This window comes from Corvus kubaryi, unplaced genomic scaffold (genome assembly GCF_017639235.1).
Source record: "Corvus kubaryi isolate FWS band 111438036 unplaced genomic scaffold, C.kubaryi_AGA036_p1.0 71, whole genome shotgun sequence".
Classification (NCBI taxonomy): domain Eukaryota; kingdom Metazoa; phylum Chordata; class Aves; order Passeriformes; family Corvidae; genus Corvus; species Corvus kubaryi.
Window position 1 is genome coordinate 16086156 of NW_024582059.1, and position 16702 is coordinate 16102857.

Below are 16702 nucleotides of genomic sequence, written 5' to 3' on the forward strand. Positions count from 1 at the left end.
AAAATCATTCTGCGAGGAGAACTAGGATCATCTTGTCTGCAGCGATTAGGAAAACTTGCTCATTTTTGTACTTTGCTCTCCAGTCACAACACAGGCTCTGACGCCAGTGATAAAATTGAGCCATGATCCATCCATGGCATACGACAGCCTCATAACAAGCCTGTTGTAGCATCCTGTCCTGGGCAAGACAAAAGCTCTGTGACTGTGGCAAGGTCTGGCTCGCCAGAGAAAGGTGACTGCTCATGCTGCTTAGTGCACCAACAGCCCTATCACAGATGCACAGGGGTGATGATGTGGTTTAGAAATGCTTTGAACTGATCTCTAAGCAAAAGCAAACTTTTTGCAGAGCATTCACAAGGAAAAAAGTGCATATTTAACTGAGTGGGTGAAGACCGAACCCCTCCCTCCTCCCTGCCTGCCCCCCTGTCCAAGCGCAGACCTGTTCTCTGGGATGCAGGAAGGTCACTGGTTGCAGGCAGAGTACCTGTTGGTCCAGTAGGTAATGCATAAGCCACAGAAGTTGCTGGAGGTCCTGGCCTGCCATGCTGAAAGGATGTGCCAGAAGAAGGAACAGGGTAGGAAGAGATGGGATTCAGGCTTGTTGGGGAGGGCTGAGGCTGCCCAGGGTACAGCGGGGAGGGCATGGAGTGGGCAGGGGCAGAGGGCAGGTAGGAAGGGGTGGTGTTAGGGGCAGGGCTGGAGTAAGAGGCTGAAGCAGGGACAGCAATAGGCTGCTGAGGCTGATAGAGAGCTGGTCCCCCTGTTCCAGAGGAGTACTGCTGTGTGGCCTGATACGCTACAAACAGGGAGAAAAAACAGTCAGTCAGTGAGTTCATAACAGAGCAGCAGTTTCATCTGCCTCTGCTTCCTGACTCTCCTCTCTTCATCCCCCTACCCCCCGAAACCACTTACCTGCCCAGCCAAATCCTGGTTCCCACAGCTCTGCCTGCACTTGTAGGACTGCTCGAATCCCCAGCCTGTCGCTGGGAGCAGGGAGGCACAGAGAGGATGGCCTTGGCTCAAAGGACTCCTCCTCTCCCACACACACTCTCCAGCCCAGAGCCACCATGCTGCTTGGGGTGGGGTTGGGACATGGACACTGTGGTCTTCTGGACCACTGCCATCCTCACAGGGGTTCACAGGGCAGGGAAAGCCCTACCCCAGGTTTTTACAAAGGGAAAGTCCAGGCCAAGGAAATGAACAGGCTCTGGAAGGGAATGTAAGCTCACAGGCTTTCACTGTGGGCCCTGCAGCCTAATTTCACTGCCTCTGCCCATCTATGGCCATTTTTCCTACATCATGCCAGTACTTTCAGTCCCTCCTTTGAGTGTATCAGGGCTCTGCCCCCTTCTTCACTCACCTCTACTACTGCTCTCATTTTCTCATCCCCTTTCCTATCTCCACGGAGCCCCAATGAGAAATGGATGGCCCAGCTGCACATAGATGAGCTGTGTCGCTCCTTACCAGGCCTGTGCTGCTTTCCCAGGACTCAGACTTTGGAGTTTCTGACCCTAGCGCAACCTTGGGCAGGGCCAGCTGTCGAGTGAGTCTGAGAGCTGTGGGTAGACACCTCAGCAGAGGAGGAGTGTTTGACAGAGGGTGTCTGGACCCCATCAAGAAATGACAATACTCAAATGTCACCTCACCTTTCTCCCCACCCCGCAGGAACTGTGGGACTGGCTTGGTCTGAACACTCCCAACCACAAGGAGAGGACTGGTTATTCCTGAGTTAATGCTGGCCCACCTGGGTGGGAGAGAGAGGGGGAAGCTGCTGTTACTCACTCTGTGGGTACGCTGGCCGCGTTCCTGCTTGCGAGTACATGCTGTAGTTGGAAGATGTGGCTTGCTGTGGTGGCATGCTGGGGCCAACAGCACCGGGCATAATAAACCCTGGAGGAGGTGGGTTGTCCCCCTGCAAAAAGAAAAAAGATTACAGGAAAAATGGTTGGGAGGGACAGGGTTTAATCAGTAATGGTAATGCAGTGCTGAAGCAGAACTGCTGCAAAATGATCAGTTCACATTTCAAGGCCCAAAACCACATTCCCTGGAAGAAGGGAATCACCGGCACAGGGACAAATGCCTCCAAGCACCCCAGTGCCTTAGGGTGCCCAGCACAGCACTGAAAGCACAGCTGGATGTACAGTGACTTCAGCAGCAAGCAGAGCAGCACACACCTTCCTGCACAAGGGAGAGCTCCCTTCCCGTGCTGCCTGGTGTTCAGGCAGCCCGAGAGCGCCCTGCCATCTTTCAACTAAACTTCAATGTTAACTCTGAAGCTTCTAATCTCCATGGAAAAGGGGAAAGGAAAAATCATACTTCAAATATTCCAGTGTGGGGCAAGGGTTGGGGAGACTCAGGTCACACTGAGCTCCCACTCAAGGCTTTCCAGTGCCGCTCATCTGGGCATTGGTGGAAAAAAAAAAAGTAACACGATGCAGAGGAGTAAAACCAGAGCACACATGAGAGCTGCTCCTTCCATCTATCTGTACCAGGCTGTGCCAAGTACCCAGACTATACAAGGGGACATACCAGGGTGGAGCAGAGGCTCAGAGAGGAATAATGAAGGTTATACCTGTATGTCAGAGGGACAGCCTGCAGGAGGATGGCTGGGAAGGGCAGTAGGAGTTTTGTTACTCCAGGTAGTGACAGTAGGGGCAATTCTAACCTGAATCGAACAAAGAAATACCAATCATGGAAAACAAACCAATAAAAAAGTCTAAAGGGTTTCACAAAACAAGATGCAAAGAAGTGAACTCAAGAAGGTTTGCATGCTGGCACTTGTAACAGCCATGAAATCTCAGAGGAAGAAGGAAATTGCATTCAAGACAGACAAAAATCACTGTGCACTGGAGCCAAAGTAAATTGCAGAGTGAGGACAAAGCACAGTGGAATTGCAGCTGCAACAGGCTGTGGAGCAAGTGCAGTGTTACCTGTGCCAGTCAGCCAGGTCTCCAGCTTTCAGCACATTTTCCTACTGCATACGGCACCCCCCCCCCCGCCATTAGTCCATGACAGCGAGCATCACTAACCACAGCTGTAAGCCCCAGGTTCCGTGTTAAATTCAAACATATGCCTCACACAAAAGGAGTCTGTTTAAACTGAGCTTCAGATGAATTAAAAAAGGTTAAAATCTGATACTCAGCTCTTGCACATGCACAAACACACATCGTAATGATAATTGCTCCCCAGCCAGTCTCCCGTAGCTCCTTTCCTCTATTTTCCTTCTTTGCCACTCCAAACGGCTTCAATTCCATACAACCACTTCTACCTTTCTGATGGGACAGAAATCAAGAACTTCCTGTGCCTGTCACATTCCTGAGCAAGGAGTGGGTGTGCTGCCCAACAGCAGGACAACATGGCTAGGGTTTAGGAGTGTAGGCAGAGGGAAAGCTGTGACCCTGCAGTCCTGGCTGGCTCAACTGGCTTCAGTCTCTGTGTCTCTAGCCGCACACAGTGCTAGGCTAATGGTGCAGTCAGCTGCACAACAGCCAGTGCTAATGCCTGCATAACTCATCACTGGAGTATCTAAAAGACTTTTTCACCCCCTTTCATGCCTGGTTTATTCAGATAAAAAAGAGGGTTCACAAAACTATGCTAAAAGGAATCCAAATGTTAAGTGCATGTTCCTATTTGGGACAGCAGTTAAACAAAGGCTGCCTCAAGCTTGAACAAGTCACGCTTTCTTAAAAGGAAGTCAAACAAAGCAAGTGTCCTGAGACTCAAATATGTCATTTCTCTCCATTTTGGTTCATCAGCTCAGAACCTTTCTGACTGACACCTGTCCCCTTCAAGCCCTTCCTGCTGAGGATGAACTCCCTGAAAAGCCAGGAACATAGAGGGCTGTAACTGCCAGTGAACTTGAGGGGTTGTGATACACCCAGCCTTTAATTAATGAGCAGGGCTTGCTGAAATAATTGCTTGAGGCATTCTGGAAACAGTGGGAGAAAGAGGGAGCTCAGGTTTAAAAAAAGCATTGCTCATATCTCAACATCTAGAGGAGAGCTGCTATTCTCCAGAGCCAAACAGGAAACACACAGCTTCGCTTCTCAAGGCAACTCATTGCTTACAAGGAAGAAGGCCAAAGACACAGACAGCACAGCAGACTTGATTATTAATGATGATGCATTTAAAATCATATGCACTGGGGTTAGCAAGGTAAATCCTGGATGAATGCTTTGTCCCTTCTGAAATCTACCTTGCTAACACTCTGGAGAGAAGGCAGAGGCACACGCTGCTGCTGACATTGAGAATGCCCAACTGCCCCCCAATCTTTCATCCCTTCTTTCTTTCCTGCCCTGGTTTTTCTGGCAGGCACTGCCTGAGGAGCAGCACAGACAAGAGATAACTTCGCTTGTGCCAATCTCTGTGTAAGGAGAACACTCACAGCCCTAACACAGCTCTGCTCTCAGAAAAGACCAGCCCAGACCACCTTTAGAGCAGGGCCAGATGAGCTGCAGTGCTGTGCTGGGGGATGAGAGACCTGGCAGTACTCCCTAAGCGCACACACAGCCAGGGCTGCCCAACACACCACACTGCCCTGATGGCCAGTGTGTTTTCTTGTAGTGTCATCCTCACGTTAGAGGCAAAACCAAGGAATTTTCCTCCCCCATTCCTCCTCCTCTTCCCTGCACAGCTCCCTTATTAGTCTTACACTCACCAGGTCCGTCTTGTAAGCCCAGCTCACTCTCAGCCTCCCCACCAGCCCATGCCCCTTACAGCTGGCTGGGAAAGTCTTTTCACAGCAGGCTGTACCCACAGCTGCTGAAATGTGCCCTCAGTTTGCTATTGCAACTGCTCAGCAACTTCTGCAGCCAAAATCAGAGCTGGGGGTGGGAATAATCCGCCCCAGGGAGGCTGGTGAGCCCCAAGGCCTGCAGGGATGGGACAACATCAGGGACTGTGAGAGGGAGCACAGAGAACTCCTGCAGTGCTCTCCCACACAGCTGGTCTTGGCACTGAAGCACATTTTCAAACAGTGGGGAAAGACCAAATCTTCAGAAGCAGGCTACTTGATAAGGTGCTTAAAGAATGTTTCCGGATGAGAAGTAAAGGAGGCATCTGTACTGACTGACAGGAAGCACCAAGGACCTTCACCACAAGGCTCTCAGCAGAGGTTTGTCACACAGCCTCAGATCAAGAGAAAGCAAAAAAATTATTACATCCATGACTCTCCAGAACTCAAGCAACATGTCCCTCCCTTATTGCCAAAGGCCATTTACCTGCTGATAGTACTGCTGGGCTGGAGCCTGGGGTGCCTGCATCCGTCCAGCCACCGGGCCAGCTCGTCCTTTGGGCATGGGCTCTCTCTCATATGGTCCCTTGAGGCCATCCTGTCCCGCTGGGAGCTCCCCTTGGGCTCTGCAAAGCCTGTCCCGTAGCTGCACGATGTTTGGCTGCAATCAGAAAAGGGCAGTGAAGGGAGGGGAAATGCACTGCCTGGCACGCGGTGTATCACAGCAAGAGGCAGAGTGGCCACTCTCTCTCAGAAGCCTGCTCCGCTTTATTTCATTGGAATAAGTCTTTTCTGCATGAGACATGAGGCCATTGGAACTGCCTTACAAGTGCCTGCCTCATTCCCAAACCAGCCTGTCTACAAATATCAGCTGATGGAAGATGAAGTCAGAAGAGAACAACCAAATGTCATTCGCTGTGTCTGGCTTGCAGGAGGCACACCCTTTGGCAGTCATTGGCTGCAGGCACAAGGGTGTGAAACCAAGAGGGAGCAGAAGTCTGTGCACATCTGCCAGCTCAGTGAGGCCAGTGCAGGGTGAGGGTAACAGCCTGGCTGTCACATCTCAAGGTGCATGTCAAGTGGCAGCCCTGATGCCGAACTCCACTGTGAAGAGACCTTTGCTCCAAAGCACACCGGTCCACAGAGAGAGAGGGGAAGCAAAGAGCCTGAAGGCCCCATACCTGGTTGGTGTTGGCAGGGAGGAAGGTCAATGCTGCAGCCAGGCTTCCCTGAGCAGCCAGGAGGTTGGCATACTGGCTCATCTTCTCAGCCAAAAGGGCCCCCACGGCATTCGGGTCCACAGCCTGCGTGAGCTGCACAGCTTTGCGCAGGATCACGACCTTCTCTATTAAATCCTGAAAGAGCAGGAGGGGAAAAACCCACCCACAAGTGAGAACAATGAAGTGAAGGAAATCTTGGCTAAGGACTGCTGTGGAGAGCTGCTCCTCAGGGCAGCCCTGCAGCACCCCTCTCACCCAAAGGGGAGCACAAGCCAAGCACAGGTTTCCCGAACAGCCACAGCTGCACCAAAGGCACGGCTGTTCCCAGAGGATGGAACAGCAACCACCCACCAAGCAGCTTCTAACAGCAAAGCCAGCAGAGTTCAAGAGAAGTGCTTTTATTAAACAGGATTTCAGGGCCCTATCAGCACTGAGCATGTCCACCAAGTGGATGCTTTCATAAAGCTATCTGGTGACAGCCTGAGAGCAAACAAACATCACAGCTGTCATCACTACTAGTGCCGGGCTGCTGCATGTTCATTTAGAGTGTTTCAGTAAGTCAGTTCTTATCCATCTTAAAAGGAGCTAAAAACTCCCTTGGGAGAGTTGTCCATAGTTTTCTAGTTGTTACAGCAAAATGGTTTTCCTGATATTCACCAGAAATACTCTATATCTTGCCTTCCTTGCACATCCCCAAACACCAGAGCTGGTCTTGGGTTGGGTTTCCTTCTAGTCCTAAATTACAGGAACATTTTCTGTTCCATTCTCTCATGTTTTTCTTACTGTATTTATACTACAAATATTCATTTGCCAAAATTAAACCCCTTTTTAAAATCTTACAAGAGATTTAATGAGAGTGTACCACACAAAAGATTTCAACCATACATTACTAATAGATTGTTTGCTAACCGTTTGTTTTTCCCAACAAATCAGCACTTCAAAAAAGGCAAGTAAAAAAAAAAAAAAACCAACAGCTTCTATTGCCACTATCATAGTAAACAAGCCACCTAATTAGGACTTTACCAATATTTTTCAATTTTACTGTCTGAGAGGCCAAAGCCATGCAATCAAAATGCAAATTCAAACTGAAGGTAAATCTGTAAATAAAGCCCTCAAAATTAAATAATTTTGATAATACAAAACTGGAGAGAGTTAATGACATGAAGCAAAACTCAGATACACATCAGTTCCTTCAATTAACTACACAAGAGTCTCACAGTATCATCAAATAAATACTTTCCAAAACTGGTCCTTCAAAGGCCTTGCACAGATGGAAGAAACTAACATTGTACTATAAAATGAATTATTCCATAACTGCTTCATTCCACTCATCAATCCTATTCCCTCAAGATATCTGCTAGGAGCAATGTTTTTCACTGCTGGAAACCAAGCCTTGTATATGCAAACCCCTAGAGAAAACTCTCATGACAGCCTTCCTACAATTGTCTCTCCAGATTTAAATCTAATTCTTTTGATTTCTTCTCCTGAATTTCCAAAAGTATAAAAGTCCAAGTATTTCCTAACTGCAAAAGATGCAAGCACTGAAAGACCCTTCTTTACCAAAACATTAAGTACTACAATTGTTTTTACATAAGTGTATTAGCAGCACCACCCAAAGAACAAGGCAAGCACAAGGGCCGCTGTACTTCCCAACACATTTTCCAGTACCACATTTATGTGTTATTTTTCCAGAAAGGAAAGGCTTGCATCCTGATGTACGTCAGTCAGCAAAGCTCTACACTAGGTAAGTTGATTTAAGAGCCAAATGATTACAGTCTCTTATTTCCAACATCTTTTTTAAAAGAATTACCAACCTGAAGGGACAAGGGGCTATTTCCATCCTGAACTTTGGTCCAACAAGCAACGAGCTTATCCACGTTGCCGGCACAAATGTAACACAGGCAAGCTTGTGTCTGCAGAACGCTGTCCCCCTCATTTTCCAGCCTGCTACCCAGGAGATCTAGATAAAATATGAATAAAGATGCTGGTGAATCACTCTGGTGATCTCTCCCCACCACTGCTGAAGCTGGGGAAGCAACTGGCTGAGCAAAGCCATGGTACTGCTCCAGAATTAACCAGTCTGTGAAGTATCCTTACCGCAAAGGGCTGTAAACTCGTCTGGCCTGGCATAAGTGAGCACAGCAGCCAAAGCCTCTCTCCAATTCTGCAGGTCACAAGACTGCACAATCTCTTTCCAGTTCTTCGTTACAACTGCAGTGATGAGCTGGAACAGGACAGAGACCACAGTTAGAACCTTGGTAGGATTTCCTCTGTATAATACACAAGATAATTTGGATCTGTTCCAGTGTACTCATCCCCACTGTATCCAGGGTCAGGACAGGTACTGCACTGCAGTTCAATGGCTGCACAACAGCACATTTTACTTAAAAAGGAGTTCAGTGAAAAAAAATCACAGAACAAACTCAGAGAATATGCAAAGGCCAATTATTTTTGCTACAAAATGTACAAGAAAAGAATACACGAATCTCCACAAGCTGTTGCAAACAGTTTTCAACACTATTTTTGCAGACAAAGGTAACACACCAAGTACTTAGCTACAAGTCTTCTACACAATGAACAGGGAGAGGTATGGATTTTGTTTGTTAAACTATTTCATTCAGCTTTAAGCTCTTGGTCTCAAGCTGACCAGCAAGGGGCAGTTGAAAAGGCTGCATAAAGGAAGCAGCAAGTTGGCAGCAATATCAGCCTGAGCTGGGCTGTAGTATCCCTGTCCTCCACCCACCCACCCACCCACCCACCCAGGCTGCCTCTGCACAGCCCTCAGAATGAAATTCCAGTTTCTTTCTTCTCAAACTCTGCCTCCAGTTATTTTGCTTTGGACAAAAGACAGACTTGGCAGCTGTGCTGCTCTTTAGTGAACAAAGCCCTTCTCATGCCAAGACTTCAAGCTCAGAAACAGCTGAACAAGCAGTATGTGGGCAGTTTGGGACCAGAAAAGAAAAAACACCTGAACAACAAATGCAAGATCCTAACTACAAGGTCTGCCAGCTCTTCATAAAAACACCTTTTCCCAAAGGATGAACTACAGTGGAGAAATTCCTTTAAAAGCTGCCACCCTTGCTAAACCAATTGTTCTTTTAAAGCCACTTCTCCTGTTTCAACCTCCTGTCACTACTTTCTCATACTGGTAGCAAAAAACAAAGATTTGCACAAGCAGCATCAGCAACCCCTAGCAGTGCAAAAAGCTGAAAATAACAATAACCAGCTGGCCGTAAGACACTGTCTCCTAGACAAGGGGTGATTAATCTACCCTGGGCATATTTTGCTCTCTCTTCTGTGCATGCAGTAAAACAAAGCATCAGCAAAATCTGTGTAGACCAATCACGGGTAGAAATCAACATGCTGCTGCTGGCCCTGAGCACAGGTCACCTGTGAAAAATGTGACAGAAGGGCAGACTGAAATGTGCCCTGCTTAAGGTATTTGTCTTTATTGTTGAGAATCTGTTAGTGTACATGCAACTCAGAGACACTGGAGATGAGATAAAGAATACTCTTGTTCACTGATATTCAGGTGGTGTGCCTCTTCTCCCTTTATCAATGCATTAAAAAAGACTAACAGAAATCCTTCTGCTCCGAGACTTTACAGACTTGAACACTTACTAACATCTGCCAGAAATAAACCTATAACATGGCAAGAAAACTTTTAAGGTGAAAAAGGGAGTTGCCAAAGGCATATGAGCATGTTAGCTCTGACTTGGAAACACATACCCTGGTAATTTTGCTCTGCATCTTGGCAAAGTACTTCTCCTGTGTCCGGGAGAGCAGCTCCTGCCCGCCGGCGATAGCCAGGATGATGGCATCGGCCATGCGGTTGTCGTGCAGGCACAGATCCACTGCGCTTTCAAAGTTCCCCGTCAGCAGAGCCTGTGTGATCAGCCCATCCACATCTGCAAGGAGACAGGGGTGCACTTCCAAATGCTGCCACAAAAGCCACTGAAAGATGCAGCAGCAGGTGACACTGTCTGACTGTACAATGCTGGCACAGCTGTCTGCAAACCAGCCTGCTCCTGGCCAGGTACTTACAGAGGTGCTCACCTTCACCTCCAGCCTCAAACACACAGGGGCACTGTCAAGCATTACTTACCTTGTTGCAGATCAAGTTCCTAGAGGTCTAAATGGCCTCTGAAACAACTACCTGAACAGTGCCATAAAAAGTCTAACCTCGACAGGGGTCAGTGGCTTCTGTGTTACTCAAGATCCCCTGGGAGTTTCTGTATGAACAGCACTTTATGCCTGACCAAGCATGTCGACTTTTATATCAGAAATCACTCAGAGCAGCTGCCATGTCAGCAATAGGGTACACAAGTGCTGTATAACTTCCTTCCTTCCTCAAAAAAGTTGTATTTTCAAGTGCCTTGAGACTGTGTGATAATGCAGTTAGAGGCAAGTAATTACAACCCTTCACAATCTGTGCAGAATTTGCCTTCTCACTGGAACACCAGTATCAACATCAGTACTTATAAATAGCAGTACATACAATGAAATCAATATCAAGGTTTTTTTGTACCTCCACTAACAGAAATGTTAAATGTTGTCTTTGCAGATCCCAAATCTTCAGTTTCTTTTTTATGGTCCTTCAGCGTCTAAGAGAAAGGAAAAGCATGATTTTTGAGATTATGTGAACACCGAGAAATACACACATTTTAAAACCATGCAGCTCTTGCACTGCAAGTTAAATTTAGAACTTCACACTACCAGTCAACTCAGAGATCATTAACTCAGAAGGGAAGGTTATCCCTGTGTGCTAGTTTGGGCAGAGGTGAAGTCACTTTTCTTCAGTATGGGGCTGTGTGATTTGTCCTGGAAACAGTGCTGATAATGAGATGTTGCTGCTTTTGCTGAGCAGCACTTGCACAGCATCAAGGCCTTTTCTACTTCTCATACTGCACCTCCAGTGAGGAGGTGGGGAGTGCATGGGGAAGCTGGGATGAGACACAACCAGGACAGCTGACCCCAAACTGACCCAAGGGATATTCCAGGCCATATGACATCATGCTCAGCATAATACAAAGCTGGAGGAAGAAGAAAGAGGTGGATGTTTGGAGTGGTGGCATTTCTCTTCCTGTCACTGTTACATGTGATGGAGCTCAGCTTTCTTAGGGATGAACACATGCCTGCCCATGGGAAGCAGTGAATTAATTCCTTGCTTTGCTTTACAAAATAAACTTCCTTTATCTCACAAGTACCAGCAGCCAGACACCTGGATCCTGGGTACTGACTTGCACCTGTGCCCATACACACACAGCCCCCTCCGAGCAAAGCTAGAGGTACAAAGAGAAAATCAGAAACCTTTTCTTTCCTCCTCTTTCAATTTTAACCCCTACCAAGAACAGTCTACCATTAATGCTACCTAGGTTCCACTTTGAATTCCAGCTCATCCTTGAAACCCTTTGCACTAGACATACACCCTAGTTTAAATAAGCAAATTACACGTGAACACAAGCTTAATTTTCAACACAGAAGTCCAATGTAGCACTCACTACAGGAGTGCTCAGTGGACAGAGGCTGCTTTTTTTATAAAACTCACCCAGAATTAAGACAGAGACCACTTTGTGCAAGTACTTGGATTTTGGGATTTCAAACAAAACATTTCAATAATAAAAAATAATATCAAGAGGGAAGTCTCTCTCCACCATCAAATTTCACAGCACAGGCTAAGCAGAGTGCAGAGCCTGACCCACAAACTGCCTCCTCTGTCACAAGCCACTGCTCCATACACGAAGGGAGTTCAGGAACACCCTGCTTGTTCAGCTAAATTGAAGGACACAGTCGACCAAAGATAGGCCTTTGGATGGGAAGCAAGTCTGAAACAAGCTTTATGTTGGGCTCATGAAAAGGACACAGTGCCTGGAAAATTATTTTGTTGTCAGATAACACAGGATGCGTGTTTGGTATCAGTTGAGATCATGTTGTGACTATCACAGGACTAACGTGCCCATCCATTTACTTTACGTATGGGCACACCCTGATGCATCACCAGTGGCTTCAGGCCAGGCTCACAAATATTTAGGTAGGCTAAGGTCATGTTTGGCTGTGAATTCTCTCCTAGAAGAGACATTTGTTATGAGACATCCGATATCTTCATGACTGCATACAGCAAAACCCTTACCCAGTCAGATACACGTGTCTGCCTCTACAGAGCCCAAAGAATTAACAAGCAATCAAGCACCTAACCAAGGAGAGCATTCTGGTTTTGGTGTCCTTAACAGGCTGTTTGTTATGTGGAGTCAAGTGCACCACTCCATCACGAGGAGTGAGCCTTAAACCACTGTCCCATCCCACAGACAGCTGCAGACAGGCACCAAGCACAGGGAGCACAGCTAACAGCCCAAATTCTAACCCAAAAAGGAGACTGAGGGAGTGGGGAAGAATGAAGTTGGCCTGTTCCACAGCAGTACAGTATATTCAGTGCTAGTGACACCTCATAAGGGAGGGGCTGGGTCCTTAGTGCTAATTATAGACCTGTCCCCATATGTAAAACACAGGGCTGAAAACAATGCTGTTCAAATGGTCAGACAGGAGCAGTAGGTGTAGGATCCCAAATGCTGGCATGGTGGAGCACAAACTGCCTGCGATAAACCTGGCTGAACATACTGCCTGAAGCAGATGAAAAAAATCTCAAGTAACTTAACAAGAGACCAGTTTTACCATTCTAAATAACTTTTTGTATTTCTGTATATCCTCAGCAGCAGGAAAAGCCAACAAAATGAAATGCTGTCAAAAGGAACAAAGTAAACAGAGGGGAGGTCAGCAGGGTTAGTCTAGAGGGCAACAGATACCTCTCCCAAGAACTGCTCCTCTGTAGTCTGGCCTTCATCACCCTCGTTTGGCACAGATGCATCAGATTCTGCAGGAGCCTTCAGCAGAGAGAAGACGCCATAAAAATCCACCAGCAAAAGAGGCAGAAGTACTTTGCATTGCAGAGTATAGTCACCTTCCCACCAAACAACAGTTAGAACCAGACTGAAAATCACAGAAATGCATTGGGAATATATGCTTGAGCATCACAAACATGGTAGAGGCCGTTTCCTTGCTCTTTGTAATTACACAGTACCTTGTGCTGTTTTCATCTCAGCTGCCTCAAAACATGCAACAAAAGCCCTCTTCCCCATTAGGCATCTACAGAAGACTCTGAACTGTCTGTGGCACAAAAGCAATGCAGTCCTGCTGTAGACTCAGGCCATTGCAATCACAATGGGCAATGCCTGCACTGTAGTACCACTCCTGTAGGAAAAGTTACAGGACCACACTCTCAGTCCTGTTTTTGAAGCCTGATGAAGGCAGTGTTCTTGAAATCAGGTGCCAGGCAGCAAGGCTCTGCCCTGTCTCACAGGCAGCACAAAGTGCCACAGTGGGCAAGACATGCAGCAGCAAGGAAAGGTGGAGGGACACCAATGAGACCCCAGATTAAAACCTGTGACTGAGAGCCCTTCATTGGAAAAGGAGGGGAACATCTGAGTGAAAAATAAGTGGCTGGTTTTTTTAAATACCTTCATCCTACTGAATGTAGGAACTTGCCACATGCTGGATTATTTGTGACTTACTTTGGGACAGCTATCAAGTGAAAAGAAAAATGACTCTTACTTTGCAAATTACCATGGCATTATAGAACTAACCACAGAGTTACATACATGCGTTTGCTTACCTCTCCCAAGACACCATCTGCAAGACCTTCTTTATTCAGAGCAGATGTGATCTATAAAACAACATATTGAAGTAAGTACCCTTTTAAAGAGGCACCAAATTCTCAGACTGCAAAACTGGCACATGTAGCTACTATGTTGCTTACACAACACTTAACATGAAATTAAACATTTTAACATAAAACTAAAGCCATTTCCTTTTCCAGCCTGGTGATGGATTTACTGCTAAGATCCCTACACCCCAAGCTCTGATGGAAACAACAGCTGCACTATGCCTTTAAACCTTTAATTGTTAACTCAAGGGCCTCAAACCTCAACTAGAGCTGCTGGAAACCACAGGAAAAAAAAGCAGTATCAGAACATGAAGGACAAAACCCTCTGTCTGCTCTGGTCAGGGAAAACAAAGCAGTGACAATCCTTGTGGAACAGGGAGCCTGTCAGGAAGCTGTGCTTTCAAGCACATCAGGTACGTGGCTGTGGACTAGGATTTTCCAAGGTACAAAAGAGTTAAAATGCTCAGCTTCTACTGCTTTGCGAAGCAAGTCGTGACTCCAGATTCAATTAGGGCTCTCAAAGCCAGCGATTTTATGGATAGAGTTTCTATATTATTTCAGCGTCAGGGAGCCTGGGTTTCACATTGCTCCTAAAATTATCTACTGCTTTTGGTATTGTAGGCTTTATTTTACCCTTGTAGGCTGGTTTGTGTAAAGAGCTGAGCCCAAATTGCCAGAGAGAGTTTTCTCTTTCTTTTTTAATCACTGGTTTACAATAAAAATGGGAAATCCAGGACTTGGCTTGCATGAGAATCACAGGTTTTAAGACTATAACCCACCCTCCCCTGTTCCTAACAGCTTATTACAAGAAGCTGAAATCTGTGATCCCTGTTTTACTTTCCTAATGCTACCAGTAACAGGAAAACCAAGTTGTGATTTAGTGAGCTTTTCATCTGGGTATCACAAACTTTCAGATGACCTGTACTGTGTTGCTTCTTCACACTGTAGAAAGCATGGACTCAACTTCTATGGGGAATGTTTTTAGAAAACAGCTCATAAAAACAGGGCATTGTAGCTCCTCTCATCTGTTTCTCAAATACTGAAATAATGGTGTAGGCCTGGCATTCCAGGCCACCCAGTTCAGCTGCGCCCATTTTCCCAGCTTCTCCCCATGCACAGGGCATATCAAACCCAGAGCAACAGCAAGCAGTGGGCTTTAATCTCATGAGGTCACTCTGCAGAACCACTACTAAATTTCAACTGGATTTTCTAATTGAAAGCTGCTTCTCAAAAACAGGGTTACCCTTGCTGTGCTTGCCTTTGCACAAATATTTAGAAGCTGAGGACAAACTGTTATCAAAACCATGATTTTTTTCCATAATCATATTAATTTTGCCCTGAAGGACATTTAATTCATGAGCACAATGACACTTTAATGGAGTCAATCTTGGAAAATAAAAACAGTTTGATATAATGAAAAAATGTTCCTGGGTAGACAACTGAAAGCAACGAAGAGCCAAAAGGCACAGCAGGTAACTCCCTGTAACACTGAGTAAAAACCTTCCAACTGGGAAGAAAGGTCTATAATGATGTGCAAATTGCTTCCTGGTAATCCAAATTTTGCTTTTCCAAATGTAACCACATTTGACCTTTGGGGTTGGCTTTTTTTCTTTTTCTTTCAAAAATGAATGATGCCTCCCACAAGCAAAAAAGACTACCCCAGGTTTTCCTAGTTAATGATAGCCTGCAAACTGCTTACGTGTTCTACAACCAGAAAGCCTAAAAGCATATCCCATTCCAGATGCTAGAGCAGAAGGATGTCACATGGCAAAGTTACATGACTAGCCTGAATCAATAAATATCAAAGCTTCTTGAGGGGTGAGAATTTCAAATCAACTATGGACAGTCAGATGCAGACATCTCTGAAGTCTGTTGCCTGCTCTGACATTTCCATTGAACATCCGTATTACAAGAAGACACAACTAATGAAAAAACCCAACAGAGCAAACTGTTTTCTGTAAGAATGCTGAAGTTACTCAGAAGTTATTTATCTCACATATCACACATTTACCTTCTTCCTCAGATCATCCTTCCTGTATCCTAAGAGCTTGAGGTACTTAACACGTGAATCTTCTTCGAAGTTCACCTTTAAAAAGTTAAAGGCCATATTGCAATTTACAACTTTTCATTTTCTCCCTCACTGGCACAAATGACTCAGTGAGATTCACTGACTGAGTAGACTGAATGTAATAAAGAGAACTGCGAAAGTCTTCAGTGACTTGGGCAACTGAGCAGGTGGGCAAGGCTTCCATCTGGTTATTGTAGGTGAATAATCTGTTTATCTGCTTCACTTGGAAACCTCTAAATGCTCGGAGTGAGCAGTGAAAAGCCCATCTAAAGCTATCCCAAAGCTTTAATCCTTCTCACTAGCTCCCTGTACAAGTATGTGCTGATGGGGGATATCAAAAACCATGGGATACCTTCACCCACACCTTTGCTTTGCCATGACTTCTCACAAACACCCCTGACCCTGAGGACCCTCCCTCTTCTGGTGGGCCCCCTCCAGTGACCTGGCTTATGGGCACTATTCCCACAGCCTGCAGCTTTTGGTTCCCAGCATCTCTCCTGCTAAATATGCAGAAGGAACCACGTCCTGGCTTTCCCAGTCAGTGGGGAACTCCCAAAGGGCTGTTACCCTATTACCTTTAAGAAGGCCCAAACGTTCCTCTCAAAGTCAGCCAGGGCCATGTCGATTTTCTTCTGACAGTAGCTGACAAAGCCCTCGGACTGCACAGCCTCCTGCAGCTGGTTTGAGCGGGCCAGGAACTCCTTCTCTGTGACAACCTGGCTCACGTAGACATGGGGATGCTGCTGCTGCTGCTGCTCCATGCCCGGCTGCTGTGGAGACTTGGAATTCTCAAACGTCACCAGCTTGCCTCCAAACTGGAATTGAAGCACACACGCAGTATGTGAAAAGTATACAGCAGGGAAGCAAGCATGAAAATGTGTTTTATGTAACATATATATGCTTATTGCCCAATAACTGAACACTCCTGACATCTGCTCACTGATTTGTTGGGGGGGGGGGGGGGG

The 16702-nt window shown here is 46.3% G+C and overlaps 1 protein-coding gene across 13 annotated transcripts in view; it reads right to left on the minus strand.

The window, feature by feature from the left end:
- Positions 1–16702, minus strand: part of SEC31A (SEC31 homolog A, COPII coat complex component) — a 39906-nt gene that overhangs the window by 10840 nt on the left and 12364 nt on the right. For 4 of the 13 annotated variants that reach the window (XM_042049581.1, XM_042049585.1, XM_042049582.1 and 1 more), the window contains exons 12-24: positions 16313–16552; positions 15681–15755; positions 13619–13669; positions 12753–12830; positions 10481–10556; positions 9682–9860; positions 8050–8176; positions 7767–7912; positions 5914–6087; positions 5220–5393; positions 2573–2665; positions 1783–1912; positions 440–796 (exon numbers count right to left, since the gene is read on the minus strand). In XM_042049581.1, coding sequence (XP_041905515.1) covers positions 440–796; positions 1783–1912; positions 2573–2665; positions 5220–5393; positions 5914–6087; positions 7767–7912; positions 8050–8176; positions 9682–9860; positions 10481–10556; positions 12753–12830; positions 13619–13669; positions 15681–15755; positions 16313–16552 — 1900 coding nt within the window. The remainder of the gene's footprint in view (positions 1–439; positions 797–1782; positions 1913–2572; positions 2666–5219; positions 5394–5913; positions 6088–7766; positions 7913–8049; positions 8177–9681; positions 9861–10480; positions 10557–12752; positions 12831–13618; positions 13670–15680; positions 15756–16312; positions 16553–16702) is intronic. The other 9 variants (XM_042049589.1, XM_042049586.1, XM_042049584.1 and 6 more) reach the window with 6 other exon arrangements.